Source organism: Solea solea, chromosome 1 (assembly GCF_958295425.1).
Source record: "Solea solea chromosome 1, fSolSol10.1, whole genome shotgun sequence".
NCBI classification, from domain to species: Eukaryota; Metazoa; Chordata; class Actinopteri; order Pleuronectiformes; family Soleidae; genus Solea; species Solea solea.
In genome coordinates, this window is record NC_081134.1 from 27352594 (window position 1) to 27372745 (window position 20152).

Consider the following 20152-nt stretch of genomic DNA (forward strand, 5'->3'; position numbering starts at 1 on the left):
TTTATTTTTTTATTTATTTGTTGTTTTTATTCTTTTGATAAAAAAGATGAAGTGAAACAGTGAAACGTTTATTCATGTCACATTCACAGACAGAAACTAACTAAATATAAGAGAATGTTTTCATTATAAGAATAAAATGTATTTACAAAATAAACTTCAGTCAAATAAGAAAAAAAAGAGAAATAAAATATCACCACAAGAGATTAAATACAAAAGAATAAAATATAAAACAAAGTCCAGAACTAAATACACTACAGTTTTACAGGAATAACCATTAAAATACAAAAAAAATTCCAATTTGATTTTATTTTGAAAAACAGTGTTATTGTGCCCTCTAGTGTCCAAACCCGACACTGGAGAATATTACACTAATAACACGCGTTCATTCAGAGCGCGAGTGTGTGTGTGTGACTGTATGTGGGTTTATCTGGACCGGGTTAGATTAAGTTAAACCCGGGTTAGTCCTGGTTACGTGTGACTCAGATCCTCCACGCAGCTGAACTCAGGGGCCATGATTTTAATTATGGGCGTGGCCTCTGTGGTCACGTGGTGCAGGCCTTTGTTGATGTAGAGACCAGGACAAAAAAAAAAAGGTCCAGGATTTTTGAGCGACCGCGTCCGTGTTTCGTCCCCAGCTCACACTCACTGCTCTCCGGCCTGAGCGCTGCTGAAGCCCCCGCTGCTCCGACTCTGACCCGGTTCTCCTCCGTGGCTCTGCGGTTCTTCTCCCCGCGGTGTGAGAGTGAGGCGGCGGCGGTGTGATGGAGGCTGAGGCCGGGCTGCGGCTGTAGGGGGTCGGTGTGTGTGTGTGTGTGTGTGTGTGTGTGTGTGTGGAGACCCAGGCCCTCCTCCGCTTTGTTGTCCACCGCGCTGATTTCCGTCGTTTTTCCGTCTCTTTGAGGACAAATGGACTCGAACCGGACCTGAGCCGTTTGTGTTCACATTTGTGTGTGTGTGATTTGAGGAGGAAAATCCCTCTTCACGTGTATCTGTTTCCTTTCATCACCTCCTCCTGCTGCTGCTCCTCCTCCTCCACCATGGCTCCTCCAGGAGGCCGCGGCTCCTCCAGCCTCTGCAGCCTGCTGCTCCTGCTGCTCCTCCCCGCCGCCCGGTGCTCCTTCCCCCGCGGCGGCGCCGCTCTGGACTGCGGCCCCGGTAAAAGCGACTGTCCAGGTGAGACACGCGTCAGGTGGAGGTCAGAGGTCACAGACAGCTGCTGTCCTTTAGTCTCCGTTGTCATGACGATGGCACAGATTTTATGATGTGATCAGTTTTTATATCAGAGCGTCTCCATGGCAACACGTGTGTGTGTGTGTGTGTGTGTGTGTGTGTCAGGACCTGTAGTCCTCACAGAGACCAAAACCTGGTCCTAATGAGGCATAACTAAGATTTAATATTGTAGTTTTTGTTTAATTGTAGGTTAAGTTTAGGGTTAAGACTGTTTCGTGTGTGTTTGTTAATGACAGGCTGCAGGAACAGGGTGAGGTCACATGAGGGCGTAGTCTCTTGTTCTGTGTGTCTCATTCATTCATTCATCAACAGACTTCAGTAGTTACATGAGTCTGTCTGTGCTGTGAGCGCCCACTGCTGCTGAGAACCACTCTCAGTGGAAACATGGCAGAAAACACTTTAACAAAAGACTGAATAAAATCTGTGTCACATGATCACGTCTTTATCTCAAACTAAAGTTTGTAAACCACTCACTCTCCCACACCAAAGTCCAGAGAGAAAGTCCTGTTATGCCAATATCATTAATTGAACCCTCATTAAACTCCCAAAATTCCTTTATTACATTTCTGTAGTCTGTGGAGTAGGAGGCTGTACTCCGGAGACGTGTGGACAGAAATGCCGTATTGTAGATCAGTTAAAACTACTTAACAATCCTAAAAATGTGGGTTAATCTCCAACAACTACAGAAGTCTAGTGTAAAGTCACTAGGTACTTGTGTGTGTGTGTGTGTGTGTGTGTCAGGACCTGTCAGGACCTGTAGTCCTCACAGAGACCAAAACCTGGTCCTAATGAGGCATAACTAAGATTTAATATTGTAGTTTTTGTGTGTGTGTTTGTGTGTAGCATATAAAAGTAAAGTGGAGATGCAACCTAATTGTGCCGTGGCGAGGCGAGTAGAAATGCGCCATAAGAGTCTGACTCGCCAGCGAGGAAATAATCGTTCCTGGAATAGGTAGAGTGTGGGTTAGAGAAAAATGTATAATCTTTTTCTTGGGGATTAAGTATTCTCCACACATCGACCAATCTCAGATCTTCCATCATCACATCTCCCGCAGCACGTGCTGGGTCATTAACTGGCCTAGGTTGAGAGGATTTATCCAAATACACATCCCTAACCTGGTTAAAGTCTCCTCCAATTATGATGTTATCATTCCCTATACGCCGTACTAGAGTTGTCACGATACCAAAATGAGTAACCACGATACTATACCAGACAAAGTATCGCGGTTCCAGGTAGTATCGCTGCAGCCTTTTTTGATTATTATTTTTATGAACTGCAATGTAATTTGTACAAGTTATAAATACTTATTAATTACTTATAAAGTTGTTTGGTGCATGATAAACATATATATATATATATATATATATATATATATACATACAGTATATACTGTGTATATATATATATAATCATTCAGTTTCCTTTGCACATTAATTTATGTTTAACTAATATAAATAATCAACTTAGGATAACAAATCCACTGTCTACACTCTCAAAAAATCTATTTGACAATAATGCTTATTTTCCAACATAATAAACCATAGAGAACAAAATACAATAAACAGGAACTGATTCCCTGTGAAAACTATATTTTTATGCCTTTTCTATGTGCTTTATACTTTGACATCCTTTAACTCTTCATTCCTCAGCCTGTACACGGAGCATATAGCCTAATATTAGCCAATGAGAAAAATAAACAGGGCATACTAACCTGGTATTCGACATATAAATGTGGGTGACGACACTGCAGGTGTTTTATGAGGTTGGATGTGTTCCCTCCTTTGGCTCCTAAAGCTTGGTGGCAGCGCCTGCACAGTGGACGGCCATCGTCTATTGCTTTACCGTCTGTGCCTCGTTTAAAGGTAACATGGAATGCTGGTATAGCACATATATGTTAGTTATGGAGGTCTACTTACATATATTAACTTCTTTTCATGGTTAAAAACCTCCTAGTCGCTGCAAACAAGCCGATCAAAATATCTCCTCACTGACGCTCTCGTCAGCCGTGCTGTTTCAGACCAAAATCACACCCCCAGAATGTGGACTGTGTTGTGATTGGCCAGCCAACGAGAGCTTTCCCACTGTCCTGTGATTGGCCAGGTACCTGGAAGTGACGTAATTGGTAGGCCGGCTTTTAGATACACAGCTCCCCCTCTGGCACGGTGGATGCTCTGCATCTCAGCAGCTACAACCAGAGTAGTTCTTCTGCGGTTGAATGTACGCACCAGGAGGCGCTACGGTGTTGAGAGGAGTGGTGAGGATTTCTGATGACATCATCAGCATAGGGAAGTGCTGATCCGCTTCGCAGAGCCCAGGAAAACAATACAAGACTATTTTCTCAGCAGTGGCTGAACTTTTTGTTCTGAAACTTTAGGGTTTCATAAATGAGGTCATGACGCAGATACACACACACAAACGCAGCGTTAATTGGAGCTTCCGGTCTATGTGGCCTTTAAAGCCAAAATAGTTCCAAATGTGACTTTTGGAGTTTGTTTTATTTGAGCAGAGTTAGCGGTGCCACTGACCCCGCCGCCGCGGCAGACTCGCTGCTCTGGGCGAGACAGAACTTTAGCTTGTTGTTTGCTTTGAAACGAATTTCTATCGAAGCGGAGCTGTCTTCATGGAGTTCGTTCTTGCCGGCAGAAACGCACAAACAGCCAATCAGCTAACAGACGGGCGGAAACAGCCTATCATATCCCCGGACCTCACCAGTAACAAGCAAACAGCCAATCATTCAGCAGCTGTGTCGTTCGGTTGCAGTAGTTACAATGTGGGTTTGTTTACAAGGGAGTAGCATGCAGTGAAAAGCCGGGAGGAGAGTAGAGGCGGCCGCAATGTAGCAAAAACTGGCACCAGTAGTATATTAATCCACCGTAGTACCGTCGTGTAGAATTTCTAGTATAGTAGGAACCGTTAAGATTTAGCACCGTGGGGTACCGTGGGTATCGTGCAACTCTACTCCGTACTATATTGCAGATTACGTGAAAAAAACTCTGGTTGTGAAGTGTTAGGTGCATAAACATTTACAAAGGTTATTTTCTGACCCTCCAACACAGCATCCAAAATTACCCATCTACCTTCCTGATGAGAGTAACGTTTCAGTACTCTATGAAAATCTATGTTCTTCCTAACCAGTATGATCACCCCTCTTTTCCTATTGGAATAAGTGCTAAAATAAACTTGACCCACCCCAATCCCTTTTTAATTTTAGAGATTCATCATCATTTAAATGTGTCTCCTGAATAAAAGCGAAGTCAATTTTCTTCTGTTTTAAATAGGTGAGGATCTTTTTCCTTTTCACAACATTGTGGCAACCTGCTATATTCCTTGATACTATTTTAAACATAGTCATAGTCAAACACACCCACAGAGCACTGTCTGTCCAATCTAGTATAGTTACAACTAATTCCCTGGTAAGAATCATTGGTCAAAATAAACACAATTACACAACATTGTAGGCACAACAAAACGAACACAAAAAAAAAAGAACAGCAAGAACAGTTGGAACCATTGGGCTAAACTAAAACCCAATAAACAAGATTTATGCACGTCAGCAGTACTCAAGCTTACCCATCGTAAGCGGTGATCAAATATCGATATCAGTCCATTCATTTAGATTAATCAATGCCAGACATAATCATTCTGTTTCGCTCCCACGTTAAGTGGCATCTGTCCCCCACTGTCCTTCTCCGGACAATCCATCGCTTCCCGGCCGCTGAAAAAACTCTTCACCTCCGCGGGGCTCGAGTTATGTCGCCGGTTATCCAACATGAAAGTCATGACAGCAGGGTAACGCAATGAGTATTCAATTTTGCATTGTTGGAGTATACACCATACCTCATCATATTTGTTGCGTTTTTCCTGTATTTCTTGGGCTTAATCTTGGAAAAAGCGGACCCTCATGTCCCACCAGGTGATCAGTTTCTTGTCGATCTCATACCAAGCATCCGCTTCAATGTCTAGCGCCTCATTCAACAGGGTTTAAAAAATCCTTCCAAATCCCAGCCCTCCATTCCTTCTCTAATACCAGAGATTCTGATATTCTGGCATATGGAAAATCCCTCTAGCGCCGTCACTTTCTCCTGCAGCTGTTTTTCATGATTGGGCTAGCCTTAGCTTCTTCGTCTGCCCAGGTGTATGCTGACTCCGCCCCCCTCGTCCCCAACACAATAAATAGTTGTAAAAACCAGGCTGAGATGATCAGCAGTGTGTCCCTCCACCCTGACCTTTGAGCCACATCTGGTCCCAGTGTGTGAGTGTGTCTGTGAGTGTGTGTGTGTGTGTTACCACAGCTACTGTGGTATTCACTAATTACATGGGAGGCGGGGTCACGACCGCTGTAATTACCAGCTGACCTCGCAGACTTTTTTTTCTCTATGGGGTTTTGAATGGAGCTCCGCTGTGGTGATGATGATGGATGAATGAATGAATGAATGAATGAATGAATGAACGACATCATCGTTGTCTCCTTGTGTCTCAGATTTGTCGGAGAAGAAGAGCGACCTGCGTGTGTGCGACGCCGGGACGTGTCGCTTTGGAGGAACCTGTCGAGAGAACGGAGCCGACATCAAGTGTGTGTGTCAGTTTCATGTGAGTGTCACACACACACAGCAAAAAATAAATGAACATATGTTTCAATACATTGTAAAATTCACACTAACAGACATGATCCTGGGGACAGGCGGCCATTTTGACGTGTGTGTGTGTGTGTGTGTGTGTGTTACAGTGTAATAAGAAGTATGTACCCGTGTGCGGCTCAAATGGAGACACGTACCAGAATGAGTGTTTCCTGAGACGAGCCGCCTGCAAGAAGCAGAGATCCATCAGCATCGTGTCAGAGGGGCCCTGTTACCACGGTAACACACTCTTCACTTTATTAAATACACCCAGCTGACCCACATCACATCATATATGTCCTAATATTTATTGACATTCATTTCCTGCAATTAAAGTGAAAACCAAGTGACATTTGACCTCCTCTTCCTCCTTCTCTCCTCCTTGTGTCTCAGACGCTGGCTCAGGATCTGGTGATGGAGGTAAACGGCTGCTTTTTTCTGATGACTTCTTTCCATTAAAACACAAATACAACAACACAGTGACTGTGATTACTGTGACGACAAGGACGGCGATGGTGTTAATGTCATGTGTTGTCTGCAGATGATGAAGGCTCTGGTCGAGGAAAGAAGGCCTCGAAGTGTGGAATCTGCAAGTTTGGAGCCGAGTGTGACGAAGACTCTGAGGACACATTGTTAGTGTACACACACACACACACACACACATACACACATACACACACACACTACGAGACAGGAAGGTTTTATCCACTTAACAACAGTCTTGTGTAATAAAATCTACTTCAGTTTAAGAAACTGAAGTTTGTAAACTTCTCACTCTCCCACACCAAACCTCAGAAAGAAAATCAGTGATTTTAACATCTCACACACAGGAGTTGTTGATCCACTGCTGCCTCCATCACTAAGTTCAAATATCTTATTTTGTCACTTCGGCTTTTAAAATCCTGCATTTGGATTGACCTCAGTGACACAAAGTGACCACACGAGGCAGCAGAGGACAAGCAGCTCCTGTGTCCCCACAGCTAAAATCACTGATTTTCTCTTCTTTCTTTTTTTTGGCTAAAATCAAGTTTCTCCTTGAGTTTCTACCATTTTATTTTCACTGAGACTGAGCCTCTGTATCTCAGGCTGGTGCTCATCAGCAGGGGGCGCTCACAGCACAGTCAGCTCTGACCACACAAATGTACTGATGTGTGTGTGTGTGTGTGTGTGTGTGTGTGTGTGTGTGCGTGTGCGCAGCTGCATGTGTAACATTGTGTGTAACGGTCACAACGATAACCCAGTGTGCGGCAGCGACGGTGTCACCTACGACACGCCCTGTCACGTCAGAGAGGCGTCCTGCCTCAAACAGCTGAAGATCGACATCAGACATGTGGGACGTTGCCAAGGTAAGGACAAAACAACCTTACACACAGCAGGTGAGCAAGTGAGGAGAGGAATCGCACACACGCACACGGCATCAACTCAGCTGACTGAACAAATACAGGTCACATGGTACATGGCTCCACCTACTCTCCCATTTTGTTGACATCATGTTGTCACAATAGTTTTACTGTACTATGACTTTTTTGTCAAATTTTGGACGACATACTATACATGACTTTTTTGTCAAAGTTTGGACGACATGCTAAACTATGACTTATGACTGATTTTGAAAGACATACTATACTATGTCGTCCAAAATCAGTCAAAAAACACATAGTTTAGTATGTCGTCCAAAATTTGACAAAAAAGTCATGGTATAGTATGTTGTCCAAAATCAGACAAAATAGTCATATTATAGTATGTCGTCCAAAATCAGTCAGTTTGGTTTGTCGTCCAAATTAAAAAAAAGTCATAGTTTAGTTTGTCGTCCAAAATCAGTCAAAAAATTCATTGTACAGTTTGTCGTCCAAAATCAGACAAAAAGTCAGTTTAGTATGTCAAGACTATAGTATGTCGTCCAAAATCAGACAAAAAAGTCATAGTTTATTTTGACGTCCAAATTCAGTCAAAAAAGTCGTATGTCATCCAAAATGAGACAAAAAAGTCATAGTTTAGTATGTTGTCCAAAATGAGTCAAAAAAGTCATAGTTTAGAATGTTGTCCAAAATCAGTCAAAAAAGTCATAGTTTAGTATGCTGTCCAAAATCAAAAAAGTCATACTTTAGTATGTTGTCCAAAATTAGTCAACAAGGTCAGTATAGTATGTCGTCCAAAATCAGACAAAAAGTCATACTTTAGTGTGTTGTCCAAAAGGAGTCAAAAAAGTCATAGTATAGTATGTTGTCCAAAATTTGACAAAAAAAAGTCACAGTTTAGTATGTCCAAAATTAGTCAAAAAAGTCGCAGTTTAGTATGTCGTCCAAAATCAAGAAAGTCATAGTTTAGATTGTCGTTCAAATTCAGTCATAAAAGTCGTGTGTCATCCAAAATGAGACAAAAGTCATAGTTTAGTATGTCGTCCAAAATCAGTCAAAAAAGTCATAGTATAGTATGTCGTCCAAAATGAGTCAAAAAAGTCGCAGTTTAGTACGTCGTCCAAAATCAAAAAAGTCATAGTTTAGATTGTCGTCCCAAATCGGTCTAAAAAAATCATAGGAAAATAAGTTTCCATCTTCGCTGTGACATGTTGGACATGTTGATGTCTTTATGTTGCGTGAATGAGTGAAATTATCCCATGTTGTTGTTTTTGTTTTCCAGATAAAAACAGGAAAGACGACGGTGTGAAGACCAAACCCGACATCTATGGTAAACAAACAAACAAACAAAATGGTGTCAGTGTATCAGCCAATCAGAGACCAGATATTTTTTTCTTCTGTTTGTGCAGCTGTGTCTAAGCCTGGAGAGGGGGAGGGGTTTGTGGAGAGGCCAACACCCTGTCCTGATGACTATGCAAATTTCTGTGAACACGGAGAGTGTGAGATGAGACAAAACCTGGCAACCTGCAGGTAACCTGGCAACCTGTCTGTACTTCTGTGTGTGAGTGTGTACTTGTGTCACTGACTCTGTGTGTGTGTTTCAGGTGTGACTCAGCGTACGGCGGCTCTCAGTGTGATCAGCTGTTGGATTTTAACGTCCTCTACGTCGTCCCCAGTGGTCAGAAGCTGCATTACGTCCTCATCGCCGCCATCATCGGTGCCGTGCAGATTGCTGTCATCGTGGCCGTGGTCATGTGCTTCACCAGGTACGGGCTCTGTCAGCTGACTCTCACCAACGCCATGGTAACAGAGACCTGGATAGACGTAATGAAACACTGAGTCAGCGTCAGGACAGGCATAAAGAAACGCTGAGTCAGCGTCATGATTGACAACAAATCATGAATCAACCATTTGTCTTAGAGTTTTGCTAATATTTCTGTAGTTTTTCAATAATTGTTGAAAGTTTGTTTGAACGTTAAAGAAACGGTTCAGTCTTTTTAATCGTGTGTAATTCCTGTCGTGTCTTGCAGAAGGTGCAACAAGACAAAGCGTGGGCGGCGGCAGAAGCAGCACCTCGGTCACTTCCCGTCGGGGACGTCCTCCAGGATGATGTAGGGACGTCCTCTCGTCCTCCCGTCCTCTCTCGTTCTCCCTCGTCCTCCTGTCCTCTCCACACAGACGGACTGTTTTTGAAGAATTCCACTTGTTTGTGCGTCTGTTTGGTTTTTTTGAAACTGGATCCTCTGAACACAAACTGTATTTATGGGACTGTAGCGCCTGCTTTGGCCTGTGGGAGGCGCTCACATGCGTTGTTTTTTTAAATCCTGAATTTATGTGGTTTGAATCTTTCAGCTTGAAAAGTGAAATAGTTTTTCTGAATAAATAAATAAAGAGGGAAAACTTGTCATTTAAGGGAGTTTTTCAAACCACATGAATTCTTATTTTTGTGTTAAATTCATTTAAATATAAAATATTCAGTTATTAATGAGATTTTTTAAACTTGTTTTGTACTTTTTTTTATTTAATTGACTTTTCTTGTGTCAGTGGTTCTGGTTTTTGTCCTCAGTGTGTTTTAAGGCCTTAATCCTCCAGGGGGCGCTCTATGTTGAGAGGACAGGACCATCAGGGACCACTAGCGCCCTCTTGGCTTTGTCTGCTGCAGTGAACTCTTGTCAAACGTGTTTTTTTAATTCTGTTTTATTAATTTGCTGAATCTCACAGGGTTTAAAAAAATAACTGATGTGATTTAGTTAAGTTTGTTGATGAGACGCACCTGAAAACCAAAATGCTGTTTTTTCTACTGCCTATTATTAATAATAATAATGATGATAATAATAATAACGTGTACAGGTTTGTTGTTAGAATGATTTGATTCCAGTGCTCGTTTTTTGACGATAATTTAAGTTTTTTTTCTATCGATGGTACAACGTGTCGTGGTAGAAGTAGAAGAAGAAGCTTGGCCGTGTTTCCGGCGGACGTCACATGTGAAGCTGTGTCATGTGACGTCTGTGGGAACCTGCTGAAGATGCTGCATGAAAACAGTGACGTTGATGTTTAGACTGAGCTGAAGCTCCACTAGAATTAAACAATGATGATGTTTCAACTCACCGTGTTTTTACTTTTATTTTAAACACTGAAACAAAAGACTTTGTCATAAAATCTACAATATCTTTAAGATCATGATTTATCTCAAACTGAAGTTTGTAAACCACTCACACCAAACCCCAAAGAGAAAGTCAGTGATTTTAGCTGCGGGGACACAGGAGCTGCTGGTCCCCTGCTGCCTCGTGTGGTCACTTTGTGTCACTGAGAGAAGTGTAAATTAAATATTTCAAATGCCAAATTAACAAAATAAGACATTTGAATTTAGTGATAGAGGCAGCAGTGAATCAACAACTGCTGTGTGTGTGATGTTAAAATCAGTGATTTTTTCTCTGTGGGGTTTGGTGTGGGAGAGTGAGTGATTTGTGTGTCTCACAGTGAGATATAGACATGGCATTACGCTGAGTCACACCTGACACACACACAGAGTCAGTGACACAACATGTGACGTACATGTAACGGTGACCTTAATCAAATTTTTAAAGTTGACCTTTTAGATGAAATAATATCACAAAGAAACCTCAGCTCATGGAAACAGGGACGACGTGCAGTTCCTCACGCGGCCACTAGATGCTGCTCCAGTGAAAATGAAACGGAAGATACTCGTGTGCAGAAGACTCCGCCCACCTTCAGTGAAGAGAAATGATGGCGTGCTGAATGGGGAGAGGATAAATATAGCGATGACGGCAGGATAAAGACAGGCAGCAGCTGCTGGGGAGTCCCCGTCCTCTGACTCCGCCCCCACACACACACACGTCCTCGGAATGTTTCAGGAGCGTCCACATGAGACAGAGTCAGCTGTGTCCACACACGTCCTTTATGTAAGACAGACATTTTAACACATTTGTGACCACGGAGGAGAGAAAAAGTTCTTACCGTTGTCTTTACGACGTTTGTGGACATTCCTGTGGGCGTGTCTGACGTCTGTTGCTAGAAACGTTTTTCAGAATAAAATCTGCTGTTGGCTTTTTTTTTTCTTCCGCGTGGAACAAAACAAACAATATTTTCTGTCATTTAAAAAAAAAAAACAGAAAAATAAAACTCTGTAGTACATATGCCAGGCCTGTGGACAAACTCCTTCTTTTTATTCTTTATTTAAATAATAAACAAAAACAAATCATGGCAAAGTCCTGACGAGATTAAAAATCACCTGATGAAAGCTGACTTTCATTTTCGTAAGCTCCTCCCACACCCAGTTGTCCCTGAGTGTGGTGAGTTTTTGGGGCAATAAGTTTTGGAGTTTTTGTGGATAAAACGCTGCTATGATAAAAAACTTTATCGGATTCCTCTCGACTCGTTTTCACGCAGACAACTTTTCTACGTCTGTGGCAAATGTTGCTAACACTGAACGCCCACTTTGAAGCCTCAAGAATCATAATTTGACCCGACATTCTGACATTTTCTAACCGGCAGTCGCCCCCTAGTGGCCAATTAATAGATTTTTATTTCAATGTAAAAGTTAGACAGAAGCTTTAGCGTCAAGTTTTTGTTTGATTTTAACAAGAAAGTTTGTAACAAAGGATTTTTATGAATCTGTCAGCAAACCCAGAGAAAATGTGAAATGTGTGTCTGCGTTGATTTTTTAACGTCTTCATTAGTTTAATCGTAATAAATTTGGCGTCCGCTGACTCTGAACGTGTCCGTATGCTAATGCTGCCGTTAATAATAAAATATCTTCACGTGTAAATCATAAAGTCTGTAACTGATTTCTCATCAGATGTTTGGTCGTGAACATTCAAGAAAATCTCCTGCGACACATCGGTGTGTCACGATCAATCAAATAATCGCTGATTTCCCAGCTTCGCCCAAGCGTTCGGTCCAAAAACAACAACGACCTTTGTTTTCAGACTCAAACCAAAGGCCGTGAGGACACGAGGGGATGCTGAAAAAGACCAAGCCTGTGGGGACAGGATTAAGACAGAAGATGTGAAAAGATGTGTGTGATGGACGGATGATCTCTCTCTCTCTCTCTCCTTATTATACCCTCGTCTCCCAAAGAGGAGCAGGAGTCACTTTACCATCGCTGTATTTTTAGCAGCACAGAATCACAGAGACCTGGATCCATGTCACTCCTGATCCACTTCTCTCATTAACACGGACATTCCTGCCATCTCCGGTTCCAGGTTTTGAAATTGTCTGATTGGTGGGAAGTTCGTGGAAGTCAACTCAGATCAAGTTCAACATACAGAATTCTCCTCAAAGTTTGGTCCCGACATTTAAAAATGCGAGCGGGGATTAAACGTGGAAACTTTCCCTCTGAGTTTTACGTCCTCTCTCTTTTTAGCCTCTCCTCCGTCCCCTCCCCCTCTGTGTCTGGCAGCAGGGTGGAGTCTCTCAGTGGATCTGACCAGTGTCAGGGTCCAGTGTCAGGGTCCACCTCAGTAGCAAAGGACTGATCAGGTCCTGTTGTTCCTTCCTCTTCTGGAACGTTCCGTCCTCTCGTTGTCTCTGGATCCTCAGATGCTTCTACTTTAACTCGACTCCTTTTCACGTTTTCTTCCACATTAAGAGATTTTTGGGTCCGGTTCTTCACGTCTGGACTCGTGTGGTTTCGCAGCCATCATGACAGACAAACCTGGGATGTCTCCGGGCGGCGGAGACGACGCGGGCAGCATCATGGCGTTGCTGGAGCGTGTGGCGGGCCTCATGGACGGTGTCCAGGCAACGCAGCAGCGCATGGAGGAACGTCAGCTGGAGCTGGAGAACACGGTGAAGACTATCCAGGCTGACGTTATCAAGCTGACCAACGAGCATGCAAACACCAGCTCCACCGTTGACCGGCTGCTAGAGAAGACGCGCAAGGTCAGCCGCCACATCAAGGACGTCAGGGTGCGCGTGGAGAACCAGAACGTTCGGGTGAAGAAGGTGGAGGCCACGCAGGGAGACCTGCTGGCCAAGAACAAGTTCAGGGTCGTCATTTATCAGGTAAAAGTCCAGGTCTTCACGACTCTGTGGACATTCTGAGTTCTGTGTTCTTCAGGAGGCGATTAAAGGTCGTTCTTTAATCTGCAGAGAATCTCATACACATTCTGCTCCACATGTTCCAAACATTCCGTTAGATTCAAACGTGTTCTCCGACCTGGAGCTTCAACGTTTATGTTCAGCATGACCACAGGTTCTTTGGCTGCAAAAGGTCTGTATGCCGCATCGTGGACTCAGACAGACGACGACGTTTACAGATGCAAAGTATGACTCAGCATTCAACCTGTAGCTTTGCGGCTAAAGAACGCACTTCTTCTGCTGTTCAAGACAAAGTTATAATACACCAATGTAGTGAAATCCAGCTTAGCATATTAGCACTCATGTCTGTCACGATGGCAGGAGCGTAAAAACACAAGTCAGGGAGGGGCCAAATGGTGGCTAAATTCAAAATGGCCGACTTCCTGTTGGGTCAGGTTTGTGTAAATGTGTTCAGGGTCGGTCTGTTGTGTCACCTGTGAAGTTTTGAGGCGACTGGTCAATGTACGGCAAAGTTATAGGACACTTCCTGTTTCGTGACGAATGGTTGCTTTGGCCACGCTTTTTTGCCTTCGATGTGTCTGGTACGCACTTTAAGGTTTTTTATGTTGGTACGATAAACGCACAAATCACCAAGATGGACACCAAATTCAAAATGGCTGACTTCCTGTTGAATCTCAGACTGTCACGCGTTTCCAATGAGTTTGGTGAACATTAACGTCTTTGGGCTGATATTTGTTTTGTCATGCCGGGGTGGAAGTGTGTGCTGGTTTCCATGGTAACCATGGTAACCACAGAAGTGACTGAGACATTTTTATCTGAAGTGTCCTTTCTCTTCTTGCACAACAGGAAGTCGGCCATTTTGAATTGAACACTTTCAATTTTGCTATGATTTGTTTCTTTTTTCATTGTCGACGTATAGTTGAGACACAAGTGAGACACAGTGAAGACAGTGAGAGACAGAGAGACAGAGAGACAGTGAGACAGTGAAAGACAGTGAGACACAATGAGACACAGTGAGACACAGTGAGCGCATTGGTGTATTTTATGGTCATTTTTTCCATGTTAAGTGTTTTTTTAAGGTGATTTTTAAAGAAAACAGAGACAGATTGTTTGAGTTCAGAGGAACGAGTGAATGTGCTGAAGTGAGCAGCTGAGGGTTATTCTGAGTGTCCTCCACCATATCCTAATATAGTCTCTCTCTCCCTCTGTCTGACTGACTGTCTGTCTGTCTGTCTCTCTCTCTCTCTCTCTCTCTCTGTCTCTCTCACTCTCTGTCTAGATCCAGAGTTCAGTTATAAAAATAAAGTTTAAAGTTTCCAGTTATGGAACAGAGACGATGGACAGATGGGACAGACATTAGGAAAGATGTCGGGACAGAGGTTAGGACAGATGGGACAGATGTTGGGACAGACATTAGGACAGATAGGACAGATGGGACAGATGTCGGGACAGACGTTGTGACATGTCGGGACAGACATTGGGACAGAAGTTGTGACAGATGTCGGGACAGACGTTGGGACAGAAGTTGTGACAGGTGTTGGGACAGATGTGACAGATGTCGGGACAGATGTTGGGACAGATGTTGGGACAGAGGGTAACAGTGATTCAGCGTTTGTGCAGGATCTGGGTCAGTATGAAGCTTCAGTGTAACGTGAGCCGTGATGATGTCACTGCACAGATCCACAAACAGCTGCTGCTGCCGTTTATTTCTGGAGGTGGGACCAAGGTCACATGACCCACTTAAATCAGGGACCCATTTAACCTGGAGCTCAACAATCAAACTTCATATTCTATGTTGACTAAAAGTGCTTTCTTTCTTTCTTTCTTTCTTTCTTTCTTTTTCTTTAACCGCTGACGTCATGAAAAGGTAGAAACGTTTTGTTAATTCTTTAGTTAAAAAAAGTTCCTGAAATAGATAATTTGTCAGAAGAGAAAAAAGGACAATGTTCACGTGTGTTTGACTGCACTGCAGGGGGCGCTACAGTCACTCCTCATGCTTCAAACTGTCAGGGAGACTTTGTCTGAAATGTCTTTGTCTGCAAGAAAAATAAAAACAAAGAGCTGAAGACAAAGATCATGACAACAGTTTTTGCTACTTTAGCATCTGAAGCAATAGAAACTCAGTCAAACAGCAACAATAACAACTTTAACCTTTATCAGACAAGATAACCTTAGATAGCAATAACAAACTTTCCCCTTAATTAAACAGACAAGTAAAAAGTCAAAAACCTAGATAGATACAATTGCAACCAATAAGAAAGACCTATTGAAGGGATACTTCAATAGGGAACCCAGAAAGTCCAAATGCACACTTCTACTGAAGCTGCAGCTACACTTGTGTTCACACTCCGTTTTCTGTTGTCAGGGCGACCAGGAGGTGAAGGCCATTTCACCCGGCAACGAGTCAGCGGAACACAGCGGCAGAGGCGGAGCCGAGGTGGAGCCGGACAAGTTTGAGCTTCCTCCAGATTCAGACGAGGAGTACATGGTGGTGGAGGAGGCCGACTCCTCATCCGCCGGCCGCATGAAGAAGTCCGGCCTGACACGCATCGAGAGCTTCAAAGCCACGTTCTCCAAGGAGAACATGAGCAAGACCCGAGAGAACCTGGGCACCAAGGTCAACAAGCTAGGTGGGCGCATCGTGACGGCCGAGCGCCGCGAGAAGATCCGTCAGTCTGGCGAGAGGCTGAAGCAGTCGGGCGAGAGGCTGAAGGAGACCATCACCAAGAACGTGCCGGCCAAGCTCCAGCTGAAGAAGGAGAGGACTGTGGCCGAGGGTCAGGAAGGAGCCGAGGCCGCGGAGGGAGCCGCGCCCGTCCCCCCGCCCAAGGGACGCAAGGGCAGCCCGGACGCTGCCAAGATGGCCGCCGACGAGGGCAAGGGGGAGGAGGCAGAGGTGCCGATGTACGACATGAAGCAGCTATCGTAAAAATAAAAAGCCATGACGCAGCCACAAGGTTTTCTTTGGACTACTGAGACCACGCAGAAAAGGGCCGGACTTAAGTTTGGAGGGCATCGCCACCGCGGCCACCATGTTGGCGCCGCATGGGTGCAGGCAAATGATGAAGTGTAACTTTATTTTGAAAGTTGTTGAAGGAAGTGAGCGAGGAAGGAGAAGATCCAGGCAGAGGTTTTTCATCTTCAGCCTCACATGGACACAAATATGAAGGAGAATAATAAGAATTCTAATAATAAATATGAACGTGCTTGTTTGGACTTTGATAAACACGGACTGTCTCTTTTTCACGTTATCTGTTTATGACGACACTTACATGTAAACATTAGTTCCATGCACTTTAGATCAGGGTTAGCAAATAAAAGCAGATTATTAGATTATTTTTCTTCACCACATAAATTAACCAGTTAAACACCAGGTTTAATAAATAAATAAATAATACCTTTATGTTGAAACTTTTACTTGTGTTAGGTTGTAATGAGTCAGTGTTACATTGTAATTCACATTCACACGGAACGTTAGCAGCTACTGTAGTTGTTAGCAGCCACTGTAGCTGTTAGCAATTACTGTAGTTCTTAGCACCTACTGTAGTTGTTAGCAGCTACTGTAGTTGTTAGCAGCCACTGTAGCTGTTAGCAATTACTGTAGTTGTTAGCAGCCACTGTAGCTGTTAGCAATTACTGTAGCTGTGAGCAGCTACTGCAGTTGTTAGCCATTGCTGTAGTTCTTAGCAGCTACTGTAGTTGTTAGCAGCTACTGTAGCTGTTAGCAATTACTGTATTTCTTAGCAGCTACTGTAGTTGATAGCAGCTACTGTAGTTGTTAGCAGCCACTGTAGCTGTGAGCAGCTACTGCAGTTGTTAGCAGCTACTGTAGTTGTTAGCAGCTACTGTAGCTACTAGCAATTACTGTATTTCTTAGCAGCTACAGTAGTTGTTAGCAGCCGCTGTAGCTGTTAGATGCTAACACCACAGCCTCTGGCTACAGCAGTAGTGAGCAGAGTCACTACTTTATGACTCCTGGTGATGGCGCTCATCACAGGAGTGAGCAGAAGTGAACTGGCTGAAGAAGACATTGACATTGAGATAATGTTGGAGAAAAGAATGCAACATTCATTTTCTTACACAGATAACGTGATGTATCGTTAGAGGATCGTTTTGTACGTACTGATTATCGCTGAGTCACTGTATTGTCCTGATTTTATCGTTATTGTGGGACATGTTTTATGTATCGTATCGCAAGCATGTTGGTAAAAGATTTGTAAAAACATAAAAACCCTGTGTCATCAGAGGTGAAAACAGATACTAGTCATGTGACTTATAGACATGACAATAATGGAACAGTTCCACCTAGTGGCCGGAGGATTTACTTAAAATGAATTTTGAAAGAATAAAAAGTAGTTTTGACGTGTAAGCACAGATCTGACAGCAGCATCATGTGACCTGTTGTTTATTCTGCGTTTGTTTTGTAGCTTTGCTGCTGAGTGATGCATGACTGTAGTTTGTCAGTGAAAACATTAAAGCTGTTTTTGTCAAGTGGAGAAAATAAAGTTGACGTGAATCATTTCTGTCATTAATTCACAAAAATGTGTCGTTCTTTCACTCTCCCACACCAAACCTCATAAAGAAAATCAGTGATTTATGCTGGCGGGCACACAGGAACTGCTGGTCCTCTGCTGCCTTGTGTGGTCACTTTGTGTCACTGAGGTCAATCTGAACAAAAGATTTTCAAATGCAGAATGAACAAAATCAGACATTTGAACTTAGTAAAGGAGGCAGCAGTGGATCAATAACTCCTCTGTGTGTGATGTTAAAATCACTGATTTTCTCCATGAGGTTTGGTGTGGGAGAGTGAGTGTGAGTGTGTGTGTGTGTGTGGGAGAGTGAGTGAGTTTATGAACTTCAGTCAGATGTTGTTTTTTTCATTAAATAAATTTAATTTAAATTCAAACAGAATCTGAATTGACATTTGTTTTGATTTGAGATTAAAATTCATGAAAGGAGATTCTCACGGATTAACTGTTTGGGTGCACAAAGGTCAAAGGTCCCTGTGGCTCCATAAAAATCTATAAAATAAAACCAAAGGTGTGGGAGCAGGAAGTGCGTTGGTGGGTGGGGCTTGTCACCGAGGTGTGATGTCATCACTAAGTGACTGACAGAGTGGGCGGGGTCACTTGCAGTCGCAGAGCAGGGCGGAGCCTCTGAGCGTCCAATGCTCGGGCGGCCGCTCACTCCTCAGCTGCAGAGAGAAGACGTAGTTCAGGTCGGTGCGACGAGGCTTTTTATACACGGGACACAAGTACAGAGACAGCGCCACTGCACCACCAGGTGGACGTTTAGTGGTCAGCAGGTCACTGACGGCGAAGACATGGACGACAGGAAGTGGAGTGAAGAGAACCTGAGGACACAGATTATTATTTTAGTTTTCACAATCTGATCCTTTTTAGTTTGTTTCATTGAAATGTTTTTATTTAATTTCACTTTTATTAATTTTTTTTTTTTAGTGTGTGAATAAAATATTTTATGTGTTAAAGTAAAGATTTTCTTTATGAACCTTGGGCGGAGCCTCAGTGAGTTTAGCTCCTCGTCGGTCCCACCCCGCCCCATCCAGGAAGAGACCGTAGATATAAACCCCGCCCATATCTTCTGGGGGCGGGGCTGACACCTCCTCCCTCATCATCTTGGTAACGTTGTTGCTGAGTGCGACCGAGTCCAGAGCCCAACCTCTGCAACGAGCTGTTTCCTGACGCATGGCGGTGAGGAAACCCTATACACACGTACACACACACACACAGACACACACGCACGCACAGACACGCACACACACACAGACACAGACAGTGAGTCCAACCCTCTTCTCTGTCATGTGGGCGGAGCCTGTGGTGTGGACTCACCTGTGGGTTAAAGAATCCAGTGAGCCAGAACTGGTTTGGTCGCCCGGTGCTGATCCAGGTGCTGAGCTGCTGGTTCCGCTCCAGCAGTTCACTGAACCAGAACCCCAGCGTGGCCGACATCCAACTGAGGCGGAGCCACAGCCGAGGGATCCGAGCGTCGAACATGCAGTCGAGGGCGTCACGCAGGTCCTCTGACATGATGATGGTCCCTGAGAGAGAGAGAGAGTGTGAGCATGTGTGTGTGTGTGTGTGTGTGTGTGTGTGTGTCTGTCTGTGTGCAGTGACAGACCGTCGATGGCGAGGTTGAGGTCACAGAGCGTGCTCCGTACACTGCTGATGACTCGCTGCATGCGGTCCACTTCCTGTCGGAGGAAGATGTTCATCGGCTGGAGTGCACCCATTTTCTGCAGCTGACCTTTGACCTTTACAACACACACACACACACAAAAGCGATGATCTTCTTATAATGAACTTTGGAAAAGAGGGGACAAGTTAGCTTAGCATTAGCTCCAGGAGAGCTGTCATGATTATCCCTCGTAGTGTGTAAAATAATAATAATAATGCATTGTATTTATAATAAACACACAGTAAACTGAAAATGAAGAGGAATTACACTGAGTAGGCTGTTTAATAGTACATTACTACTATACATAGTAGTTATAAAAATCCATGCTATATGCTACATGCTATGTCTGCTGCAGATTGAAGACACTGGCTGTTTCTCAATACTCAAGTAAGCAAGTATGTATGTATTGTTCTGCTGTTTGAATGGTGGCTGGTGCCAAGTGCTGCAGCCTCATTACCGCCACCTACAGTGTTGATAAATAAACATATAAAATACTTTTAATAAATGCATATATATTGTTATTATTTTCACATTTTAAATATTTAACTTCATTAAAATATACAATACAAATAATACAATGTGGAAAATAGATATATTACAGCATTGTAGAGTAGTATATATATATATATATATATATATACTATATAAGTACTTGCTTACTTATATATATATACATACTACATACTACA

General features: G+C 43.4%; 3 protein-coding genes across 3 annotated transcripts in view; 2 read left to right on the top strand and 1 right to left on the bottom strand.

The window, feature by feature from the left end:
• Positions 1-401: 401 nt before the first annotated feature.
• On the top strand, positions 402-10308 carry LOC131469214 (tomoregulin-1-like). Its single transcript, XM_058644161.1, has 10 exons — positions 402-1173; positions 5712-5821; positions 5958-6087; positions 6241-6267; positions 6389-6479; positions 7045-7193; positions 8488-8535; positions 8615-8735; positions 8810-8971; positions 9236-10308. The coding sequence occupies exons 1-10, from the start codon at positions 1038-1040 to the stop codon at positions 9318-9320; spliced, it is 1059 nt and encodes a 352-aa protein (XP_058500144.1). The 5' UTR covers positions 402-1037; the 3' UTR covers positions 9321-10308.
• A 2142-nt stretch (positions 10309-12450) lies between these two features.
• cavin4b (caveolae associated protein 4b) lies at positions 12451-17789 on the top strand. Its single transcript, XM_058623953.1, has 2 exons — positions 12451-13232; positions 15634-17789. Exons 1-2 carry the CDS (start codon positions 12870-12872, stop codon positions 16195-16197), a joined length of 927 nt encoding a protein of 308 aa, XP_058479936.1. The 5' UTR covers positions 12451-12869; the 3' UTR covers positions 16198-17789.
• Positions 17790-18139: 350 nt separating this feature from the next.
• The window catches only part of dnah5l (dynein, axonemal, heavy chain 5 like), a 40839-nt gene continuing 38826 nt past the window's right edge, over positions 18140-20152 (bottom strand). The window contains exons 95-98 of the mRNA XM_058623943.1: positions 19407-19539; positions 19118-19326; positions 18778-18990; positions 18140-18621 (exon numbers count right to left, since the gene is read on the bottom strand). Of these exons, the coding sequence (XP_058479926.1) occupies positions 18394-18621; positions 18778-18990; positions 19118-19326; positions 19407-19539 (783 nt within the window). The 3' untranslated portion in view covers positions 18140-18393. The remainder of the gene's footprint in view (positions 18622-18777; positions 18991-19117; positions 19327-19406; positions 19540-20152) is intronic.

Coding starts and splice junctions, on each gene's coding strand:
- LOC131469214 (XM_058644161.1), top strand. CDS start 1,038: ATGGCTCCTCCAGGAGGCCGCGGCTCCTCCAGCCTCTGCAGCCTGCTG. Junction 5,822..5,957: donor AGTGTGTGTGTCAGTTTCAT/GTGAGTGTCACA, acceptor TGTGTGTTACAG/TGTAATAAGAAGTATGTACC. Junction 6,088..6,240: donor AGAGGGGCCCTGTTACCACG/GTAACACACTCT, acceptor CTTGTGTCTCAG/ACGCTGGCTCAGGATCTGGT.
- cavin4b (XM_058623953.1), top strand. CDS start 12,870: ATGACAGACAAACCTGGGATGTCTCCGGGCGGCGGAGACGACGCGGGC. Junction 13,233..15,633: donor TCAGGGTCGTCATTTATCAG/GTAAAAGTCCAG, acceptor TTCTGTTGTCAG/GGCGACCAGGAGGTGAAGGC.